A 10525-nucleotide genomic window follows, 5' to 3' on the forward strand; every position below is an offset into this window, starting at 1 on the left:
GAAAGAAGGATTGGGGGGGAAAGGGAAAAGAAAAAAAAAAAAAAAAAAAAAAAAAAAAAAAAGGGGGGGGGGGAGGTGTGTGTGAAAAGAGCAATATTCATTTTAATAATGATAAAGACGAATCGTCACGAACGTCAAAAGACAATGAGGCGTCAATCTCAAGTGGGTGGAAGGAAAGCGCCACCTGCTGGAGTTATATGACACACTAAAGGTGAGTCTCCAAATTTACACCAAGCTGGTTTAATTCCGAAAGAAAGGGTGAATTCACATTCTCTCATTTTCTCCCAAGAAATTTTAATATAATCTAAGATTTAAAAAAAAAAAAAACAGAGATAGAAAAAATGCTAAATTGACAGTTGACTGGTACCTTTCTTGGGAAAGGTACCAAGACAGGTACCTTTCCCAAGGTACCTTTGTGTAAAAGGTTTACACAAGGTGCTGACACTTTATATCAATGGAAAGTTCAGTGAAAGGAAACAGTCTTGGAAAAAAAAGGTTTCCAAGCAAGACAGATAGCTGCAGCCTTGAAAGCCCAAAATAAACCCCATAAATTAACAATATATAAGTGAAAATCACATATTTCCAAAACAAAAGAAATTGTAGTAGGCCATATTTAACATACCTTTAAAAAAATGCAAATTCTTCATTGTTTTTTTTTCCTAGTTTAGCAAACACAACATTCTCACTGACTCGACGTTCGATTGTACGTCCTGTGCATTCAACTTAGCTGCTATCGGTGATCGATTTCCTTTTCAGTTGCACAGAAAGATGGCGGACCGAACGCCTGGCTCTCAAAAAGCTAGCGCTAAGGTGAAATTTACCGTTTGTTCTCGTGTTAGCTAAGCTGTTCCTATCGTAGTGAGACCTGTATTTTTTGTAGATTCACGGAAATCGTTTGGTGTTAACATAGTAGCTGCCGCAAGAGCTACGCGCGCTTACTGAAAAGTGACACCCCGCTCTACCGAAACCTATCCATGCTAGCATGGCTAGGCTAACCATGGAGCTAATGCACCCCGGGACTAAGTCGGTGTAGCTATTTACAAACCACATCAAGGCAAAGCTAATAACTTAAAGTTGTCACCACACAAATTATGAATTTTAAAATATAAAATTTAATGTATATTCTCACTAAGGGACAGACGTCATGGTAACGTTAGCAGCTCAGCGTGCTGTATTCAAGCAGTCCCGCTGCAGCTTACACCGAGCAGCTAGGCCTCTGGTTAATTTTTAGACGTCAGACTGTAATTTAGAAGAAAAATTACAGTAAACGAAACGCAAACAGTCCTAAACAGTTATGTTGTCTGGCTTTTGCAGCTTTCGTTGTATATGTAGCATCATAATTTGCAGTTATGCACAAATTAGCTGTCAGAGTGTCTGTCATTTTGTCAGAACACCACTGAGCAAACCCAGCTCAGCTTCTGATTACCTGAATGTGTTGTTGATTATAGAAATTGTCATTCTGGGTGCTAGTAGTAAACATTGTCCTGAATCGTAGCTGCTCTTTGTTTACATCGACAGGCGCTGCTTGAGAGCAAACTCAAGTCTTTCAGCATTGGCAAGATGGCTGTGGCGAAAAGAACTTTAAGCAAGAAGGAACAAGATGAAATAAAGAAAAAGGCAAGTTTGCACTTCTGTTTATAATTAAGATTACTCATGTAATTAGTTTCTACAAGGTTTCATTAAGTATGTTTTGCTGCATACCTGCTTCTTTTATGTTGATTTTTCTCGTATTCAGGAAGATGAGCGAGCAGCGGCAGAGATTTATGAAGAGTTTCTTGCTGCTTTTGAAGGAGGAGGAGAGAACAAGGTCAAAGCATTTGTCAGAGGGGGTCTTGCAAATGCATCAAAAGGTGCAGTATTTGGGCTTTTATCGATTACATAACTACAAGCTGTGATAATCTTTGTCATGACATGTAACTAGCGCTAGTTACATGTCATGCTGCAAAAGGTGGCATTACTATGTTTTATACCGCTTATGTTTTTTTTTTTTTTTTACATAAGAAAATGGATGTGAGTATAATCATTGCAGGGGCAAAGTATTAATTTAAGAAAAAACATTTTTGCCCAAGAAAGAAAACAGGCCAACTGTGGGAGATAATTGTGCTAAATTGCTTTGGAAATTAGAAATTGTCTTATTTATGTTTGACAGGAAGTAGTGTTTGCATTACATGCTGAGAAATGATGCAAAAGCATTTTATATGAGCTGGACATGCACTGATCAGACATCTTGACAGATTTCTAAGGCCCTCATATTATCTGTTTTCTAATTTTAGGATGTAATAGTATGTTTTCTCCTAAAATATAGCATTTTGGGTTTAAATTTGTCTGAATAACTTCGAATGCAACTGCATTGGTTTTGTACAGTTAAAAAAAATTGCCTCGGAAGAAACAGACTGAAAGTAAAATAAGAGGGGCTTATAAAGTAGAAAATTTCTAATAAGCAATTCTCTAAATCTCAGAATTATAAATAACTAAATAGAGAAACATCCTTTAAATATAAAATATAACTGTATTCTGATTTTCTTTCTTTTGCACTTCTGAAAAAGTAATGTATCACAATCTTGCATTTTTATGAGCCCTTATGATCCTTTCAGTAGTCAATCATTAGCTCTTCTTCATGTGTGCTGACAATGCTGACAACTTTAAAGTCAGACTAAGACAGAGCAGTTGGAGTTACACAGATCTTAAATACATTTGCAATACAATAAGATCAGAATTGACATTTTAAACTTTTTTTTTTGTATTTATATTGCGGCCAGCGTTACTAGCAACAGTGCCTGGTTGTATTCCCTGTGTAGTTCGTGGCTCTTTACCTGAACTTCAAGGTTTACTGCAAAACTGTCAACATTTGCTAATCCAACACGCTCGAGGACACCGAAAAATATTAAAACCTCCTACATCCTCATGCTTCCTCTAACTTCTCTTTTGATACTACTCATCCTGAAAATGTTAATTAAGTTGCATCTTTATTTTTAGCTTCAGCTCCCAAACCAAAGAGTGTTAATCTTGCCTCGGGTTGCTTTGGTGTGGTGCTGTTCAATGACTGGCAAAGAGATTGGATTTTTAGTTTCTAACAAATTGATCTCTGATGAGGGTAAAATACTAGTCACGATGCTATTTCCGGGCGCGTCTCTACTTTAAACCAAAAATATTAACAGGAGGATTTTGAAATAAGAATACAGTTTGTCTTTTCAGAGGAATCAGCTTCTGATGACAAGAGGGGAAAGTTGTACAAGCCCAAATCCCGTTTTGAGACCCAGCCAAAAAGCATCCTGCCTTTGGAGACTCCGTCTCAGTTTTTACCAGCAGACAAAAGAAATGTAAGTGCTTTCAAGGTCAACTAATTGTGTCTCTTGTTTGTGCTTTGCAGTTTATTTTGTTAGTAATAATATGTTTCTGTTTCTCAGACTTTAAAGAAGGGCAGTGAAAAGGAGAAGAAGAAGAGTAACTTGGAACTTTTTAAAGAAGAACTTAAACAGTATGATTTATCATATGACAATATTACTTTCTATTGGTCTGTGTTTGTTTTTTTTTAATAAAATCACAAAATATATTTTTTCTTAATTTCAATATGTGCCACTTGTTTCAGAATCCAAGAAGAAAGGGACGAAAGACACCGGATGAAAGGACGCGTCAGTCGCTTCGAGCCTCTGCCGGGATCGGAGGGAAGACGCTCCTGTGAGTGAATTTAAGCTGCTTTTAACGCCTTCTGTGCACTAACATGGCCGACGCGGCCCCGTCCAGCACGCCTCACTCAGCTCCCCGCCCCCCTGTGTGCTCCTTTCACCCTGAAACAAAATTTATACTGCTTTTCTGCTTCTTTTAGCGGATGGTTCTTCAAGAAGAAACCGTCCGTCCAGTGGTAATTTTGACTTAATACAGTGACCGTGAATATCTCCAACTTGCTGAGAAATCAAGTCGGGGTTTCAGACGGCAACGGGAAATTCTTTTCTCATTTCTGTGTCTGCAGTTTTGGACGACTGCGCGCCAGGATCCCATGATGTCGGCGATCCATCCACTACTAACTTGTATCTTGGAAACATCAATCCACAGGTGCCTTTCTTTCTTTTTCTCGTATTGAAAGGCAAAATAAGACAAAAAGAGCTTAGTGAAACAGCTTTGACTTGAATTGAATGCTGTAGTTTCAAATACTGTTTAACCCAGATATAGAATCCTGCAGATGGTTATTTTTGTCTCTGCATATTTTCATAAATATTTCCTATTTGGCTCATTACAGATGAATGAGGAGATGTTGTGTCAAGAATTCGGGCGGTATGGCCCTCTGGCCAGCGTGAAAATCATGTGGCCGAGGACGGACGAGGAGCGAGCTCGGGAGAGGAACTGTGGATTTGTGGCCTTTATGAACAGGAGGGATGCTGAGCGAGCCCTCAAGAACCTAAATGGTACGTTTTTCGTTCATAAAGACCGCAGAACTGGTATTTTACTCCACCCTCATGATGCAAACACTTCTTTTTTTTCCTGCTTTCCTTTAATTATAGGGAAAATGATCATGAACTTTGAAATGAAATTAGGATGGGGCAAAGGTGTGCCCATCCCTCCCCATCCCATATATATCCCTCCCTCCATGATGGAGCATACACTCCCGCCCCCTCCCTCCGGCCTACCCTTCAACGCGCAGCCCCGAGAGAGGCTAAAGAACCCCAATGCTCCAATGATTCCTCCACCCAAAAACAAGGAGGAGTTTGAGAAGGTAACTCAGAATGTCAGCCTGAGCTTTCATGGTATATGGTAGTGTTTAATTGTGCTGGTATTGTGTTAGCTATAGTAGTTAGCAGTCAGCACAGGTTTTATTTATAGTTTATTAGATTTTTTTTTTTCCTTGTTAAATTTCATTTACTAGATTTTAATAGGGAAAAGTTTGGATATATTCAGTTAGCTTGTCTTATACGTAAGTGTTTATGGGTTTTTGGCGTTTAGTAAAAGGAAATGTGTTCTCTCTGTGAAGTTTGAAATGCATTTTTTATATTTTTCTCCTGTTGCCTATTTAACAATACTCACATTCTATTGTTTATTATCTGATGTGACTTCATATACAGACTCTGTCGCAAGCCATAGTCAAAGTGGTTATCCCAACAGAAAGGTACATGTTTTTTTCTTTTTTCAAATTGGTGTACAAACTTAGAAACAAAAAAACCTAACATCCCATTTTGAAGCTAAAAGTTTGATCAATTGATCACTGCATGCTACAGGGGGGGCAGCTCAGTGTGGATGAGCAATGGTTGAGACAAATGGATTCTGTTTTTATGCTTGCACATAATGTAGCATCAACACATTTTATCTCACTCCTTCATTTATCTCCATTCTTCATGTTTTCCTTTAAAACGATTAGTTGAGTTGAGATTTTTTGAAGAGAGGTTTTTTTGTTTGTTTTTTTAGTATCGGTGCCCTTGCTTTTAGGGAAACTGAAATGGCTTTTAGTGAAATATTACGTTGAATGGTGTTTTTTGAAAAGCGAATAAATCTTGAGAGTGGTGGAAGCTAACAGCTAGTCAAGAAGTGGCTCTGGTCTCAGATAATCACAGCGACATTAACCAATTGTCTCGTCATCTCTTCGCTGATATCATTTTATGCGATCAAACAGATTTTATTCACCGTCTTAAAAAAACTAGCAAATGCAGTGGTCTCTTTCGGAGGTGTAGGTGTTAAACATCCCCCAAAATGGTCTTGTGTGTAGAGATGCACTTATAAAAAACTGTCTATGGCTGATTTTTATTTGTAAAGCTTAGATTCTGAATTTAGCCAATTAAGATTTATCTTTTTAGGAAGAGGAAGATATAAGGACAGAATTCAAAATATCCTTCCTGCTGTGAAAACAAGCTTTGATAAGGAGAAAAGGTGGTTCTACTCTGTCTTATATTAGCACTTTTTGTGGTTAGCATGATTAAAATGGCAACCTCTGTGTCTGTTCTGTAGAATGTGGGCCTTTACCTTAACTCTTGAGATTTCCAAAAAGCTTCCAAGTCCAAAATGTTTCATTAACCTACAGAGGTTGGAATCTAAATGTTCAGCATTTTGTGGAACATAGTTTTCCTTTAATGGCTTCCTGCATCACATATTTCTATAATAAAACTGTTTGTGAAATTAAATCTCTCTACTATAGATGAGGGAATAACCAGGGTTTGCAACACAAAACCTCACTCCAAAAAATCCGTCCCTTTAAATCTGTAGCAAAGCATCACCACCTTTCATACTTCCACATCATAAACAGTTGTGTTAATCTAGATTAGTGACATTGAGCTCTACCACATTCACGACCTGCTGATTCTAGATCTGAAGCCACCTCTCTGGCCATTGCTCACTCAGACCGTCTCCCCCCTTGGCCTCTGTCACTCTGTGGGTGAGCTCAGTAAATCTGGCCCCCCAGCCAAGAAACCCACCTTAGAATTAGCTTCTGAATGACCTTTGACATTGGCCTTGGTGAGCAGCACAAGTTGAACAGTCGGCAGCAGCGAGGGACCTGAAAAGCATCATGGGATGGATTGGGAAAGTATACAGAATTTTACCCCGCCATTGGTACGATCGGCTCCAATACACATCAATGTTATCTGTGTTGTCAAATGAAAGGCGCCACTTGTCTTTATTGGCTGATTGTTTTCAAGCTGCAGGACACATTTCCCTTAAAATCGTCACAAGTGTTTAAATAATCTCTTCTGCACCATATTCAGTCAGCACAAAGTCCACCAGTTGATTGTCTAAGTCAGGCAAAGAATCCTGTCATTTTTTTTTTTTTTTTTTTTTTTAACTTCGAACTAGTCTGGAGTTGAGTGGGACGTAAAAGCCATTGTATTGGCAAAATATTTTTGTCAAAACAATGTCATTTCAGTGCTCCCCACTTCTTCTCCAGATATGTACAGCTCCCTCTGTCCTTTCTGTATCATTTTTGAGTAGGGTAATTTAGTTGACGTAATTCTGGCAGTGCAATGTAATTAAAATCAGTTGCACTTTTGCCTTAGTGAACACTGGTATTTAACATATCACAGAGTTTCCAAAGGGTCTTTAAAAAGCCTTAAATCTCTTTATTTCATAGGACTGAAATTTCATCAATCACATAAATTAATCTCTCAATAATTTTTTAAAGTAAATTGAGAATAATTTAAAAAGCCTTTAAGTTAACTTATTTATTTGGAAGGCATTAAGGTCTTAAATAAAAAAAAAAACCTTTTAACAATGAGTTAATTTAAGTAATAGAAAAGATTAATCTATTTTAGATTCATGATTGTTTTCATGTTAAAATGTAATTTTTGGTATTTATGTCAATGTTGACCGGGATATGTAGTTACAGTTGTATTTAACTGGTGATTTGACACCCCTTCAACAGTTTTTCAGCCCCCATCAGATTTCCTTTCAACAAAACATATTATTGTACATTTCCAGAGCATTTAGGCACCATCTGCTCGTGTCACTCTTCCAGATCATTTTTTTGTCGTATCCAAAAAGTGGATGTTTATGGTCGTAGCTGCAGCGTTTCCAGTGATAAACGGCGTAATTACAAATGATGAATAATGTAATTTTCAGAGAACTGTTGTGGGTGTCAAACCGCCAAGCGTAATTTATGCTTTAATGAGGGAGGCAGGAAGTAGAGCTCAAGACTCCAGTCCAGTCTGAATCAGTTTGCTTTAACTGTGTCTTTCTTGTAGGAATCTGCTCTCTCTCATCCACCGCATGATCGAATTTGTGGTGCGTGAAGGCCCAATGTTTGAAGCCATGATCATGAACAGAGAAATCAACAATCCAATGTACAGGTCAGTTAAAATTGCCCAACAAATATGCTAGAAGCGTATAGTCTCTGCTATTAGCTGACTGTTTACACAGATAAGACTGATGGTTGTTGTTTTCTTCCAGGTTTTTATTTGACAACCAGAGCCCGGCACACGTATACTATCGTTGGAAGCTCTACACTATACTACAGGTTTGTCGTTAAAATTGAGAGAGGGAAAAAAAAATAAAATAAAACTTTACCTTGTGATCAGATTTCCTCCACTTGTTTCTACATCTTTATATTAAATGTAAATGCTTAATTTTTCAGGGTGAATCCCCGGCCAAATGGCGAACAGAGGACTTTAGAATGTTTAAAAATGGCTCTTTGTGGCGTCCGCCTCCTCTTAATCCGTACCTACACGGTCCGTATGATGATGGTGATGAAGAGGAAGAAGAGGAGGAGGGAAACAAGAAAGGCTCCTTGAAAGAAGAGTAGGATTATGACCTAAAATGGTTGCACATTTTATTCAGAATATGATTGGACTTTACCTGGCTGTTTAACTCGTGATTATTGATGAGGTTCATGTTGATTTTATGTCTACAACATATTTAAAAACACATCTTATCATAGTTATTTATTATAAACAGTAAAGCCGAAAACCTTTTTCAAAGGAAAACATAAATATCGGACATAAATTGTTAACTTACAGGCCCACCCTCAGTTATGGATTTGGCTCAAACTCACCCCATGAGATTATGCACCGAGTCCATAAATGACACCCACTAGGGGGAGCTTTTGAGTCTTGCTGAGAAGGAAGTCTGGGTTTCACTTCTAGACCGGTTGCACCTGCAATCCATTGTCAAATAAGTGGAGGACAAGAAAAATGGATGAGTAGATACAGCTACTGGAATTGATATGCGAGTATGAACCATGGGTGGCCAACTTTGGCCCTCAGGGGGCGATGTTCAGCATGTTTCTGTTCTAACAGAGCTGAATTATCTCCTCACTTTGTGTGCAGCATAATTGCATTCCAGTTTGTCTTGAATGCAGTTCAACACATGTAGAACAATCGGAATACCTTCTGTTTGGTCTGGAGTTAGCCACCTTCAGGATGAACTGTGATCGGTTATAAAGTGATGCTGTGTTCAGGGAGCGGGACAAACTGGAGGAGATGCTCCGCGGTCTGTCTCCGAGGAGAGGAGACGTGGCCGAGGCCATGCTGTTTTGTCTAAACCACGCTGAAGCTGCTGAGGAGATTGTGGAGTGCATCACCGAGTCCCTCTCCATTCTGAAGACCCCTCTACCAAAGAAGGCACGTCCAGAGCTCGGTGCTGCCTCCCTCCAACCGTTCGTCGGCGACCTCTAACCGTCATGCTGCTTGTTAATCTTTCAGATTGCACGGTTATATCTTGTTTCCGATGTGCTGTACAACTCTTCTGCCAAAGTGTCCAATGCGTCTTACTACAGAAAATAGTAAGTTTAGTTTAAACAGAATTGATAGTTTGGTTGTTTTAAATAAATGAATCTCGGTGAGTAAATCTGCCTTTTGTTCTAAATAGTTTTGAGACGAAGCTGAGCCAGATTTTCGCTGATCTCAACGCCACATACAAGACAATACAAGGACACCTGCAGAGCGAGAACTTCAAGGTTAGTTTGTCAAACTTCACAACAGTTTGCTTCGCCGGTGATTCATGTCACTCAGCTAACGTGTTTGCTTCCTTTTTTTCTTTGTCGTGATAGCAACGAGTGATGTCATGTTTCCGGGCATGGGAGGATTGGGCTGTATACCCTGACCCCTTTCTCATTAAGCTGCAGAATATCTTCCTTGGACTTGTTAATCTCTCCTCGGAAAAGGAGGTCCCTCTTGTTGTAGAGGTAATAAATCACACATGCATCCCCAAATTTGTATTTTCACTTAGACATGATGCTTGATTTTTCTCCTCCTCGTCTTGTTTCAGCCCGAACCTGCAGAAGACCTCGACGGGGCCCCTCTGGGGGAGTTCGTAGATGGAGCCCCTCTGGAGGACGTGGATGGGGTCCCTATTGATGCAGTACCCATCGATGGGGCACCAATCGATGGAGCTCCTCTCGATGATTTAGACGGGGTTCCTATTAAGTCCATTGACGATGACATCGATGGAGTACCTCGTGAGTGAAGCAGGGACCCACACAGAGAGGCCTGAGGAGGGCAAAATCCTGATCAGGACACTCCCAGATATAAATGATCATTATGGATTGTTTCAAAATCGCCAATTAATAACTTATATTCTGGTTTTGACAGTGGATCAGTCAGCGGGAGCGACTTTCAAGGTTGCACCCTCAAAATGGGAAGCGGTGGATGAGGCAGAGTTGCAGGCGCAAGGTAACGTTGGGAAGCCTCTACCTGTCGATCATATTTGAATTTTCCTGTCTTTTTAATTGAACGTCTTCGCTCCTCAGCTGTAACAACCTCAAAATGGGAGATATTTGAGCAACCGGAAGAATCAAAGAAGTAAGATGCCTTTTTGTCTTCCATCTGCTCATCATGGTATATACTTATGAATTTGCAGAATATTTTCACCACCTCATTATATTTCCGTAGGGGCGAAGCAGACAGCGATGATGACGACAGGAGCCCTCGCTCAGAGGATAATCAGAGCTACTCCAACCCCATCAGAGACGACTCTGACCTCAAAGCCAAGATGTCCGAAATGAATGAGGAGAAACGCACCAAGCTCAGAGAGATTGAGGTTTTTTTTTTTTTTTTATCTATTTTACAAACTAAAATATATGTCTAAATAATGTAAATGATTGATTGAAATGTTT

The 10525-nt window shown here is 39.4% G+C and overlaps 1 protein-coding gene across 1 annotated transcript in view; it reads left to right on the top strand.

Moving 5' to 3' along the window:
- The first annotated feature begins 704 nt into the window (after positions 1–704).
- u2surp (U2 snRNP-associated SURP domain containing) overlaps positions 705–10525 on the top strand; it is a 15717-nt gene continuing 5896 nt past the window's right edge. Inside the window, exons 1-22 of the mRNA XM_015049479.1 lie at positions 705–810; positions 1519–1617; positions 1736–1850; positions 3196–3320; positions 3408–3478; positions 3590–3678; positions 3827–3862; positions 3971–4053; positions 4238–4403; positions 4500–4711; positions 5058–5101; positions 7659–7763; positions 7864–7930; positions 8048–8211; positions 8870–9032; positions 9114–9193; positions 9280–9367; positions 9461–9595; positions 9679–9868; positions 10002–10082; positions 10160–10211; positions 10302–10449. Of these exons, the coding sequence (XP_014904965.1) occupies positions 769–810; positions 1519–1617; positions 1736–1850; positions 3196–3320; positions 3408–3478; positions 3590–3678; positions 3827–3862; positions 3971–4053; positions 4238–4403; positions 4500–4711; positions 5058–5101; positions 7659–7763; positions 7864–7930; positions 8048–8211; positions 8870–9032; positions 9114–9193; positions 9280–9367; positions 9461–9595; positions 9679–9868; positions 10002–10082; positions 10160–10211; positions 10302–10449 (2355 nt within the window). The 5' untranslated portion in view covers positions 705–768. The remainder of the gene's footprint in view (positions 811–1518; positions 1618–1735; positions 1851–3195; positions 3321–3407; positions 3479–3589; positions 3679–3826; positions 3863–3970; positions 4054–4237; positions 4404–4499; positions 4712–5057; positions 5102–7658; positions 7764–7863; positions 7931–8047; positions 8212–8869; positions 9033–9113; positions 9194–9279; positions 9368–9460; positions 9596–9678; positions 9869–10001; positions 10083–10159; positions 10212–10301; positions 10450–10525) is intronic.

This window comes from Poecilia latipinna, unplaced genomic scaffold (assembly GCF_001443285.1).
Source record: "Poecilia latipinna isolate Pla-1442-1.1 unplaced genomic scaffold, P_latipinna-1.0 Scaffold948, whole genome shotgun sequence".
Taxonomy (NCBI): domain Eukaryota; kingdom Metazoa; phylum Chordata; class Actinopteri; order Cyprinodontiformes; family Poeciliidae; genus Poecilia; species Poecilia latipinna.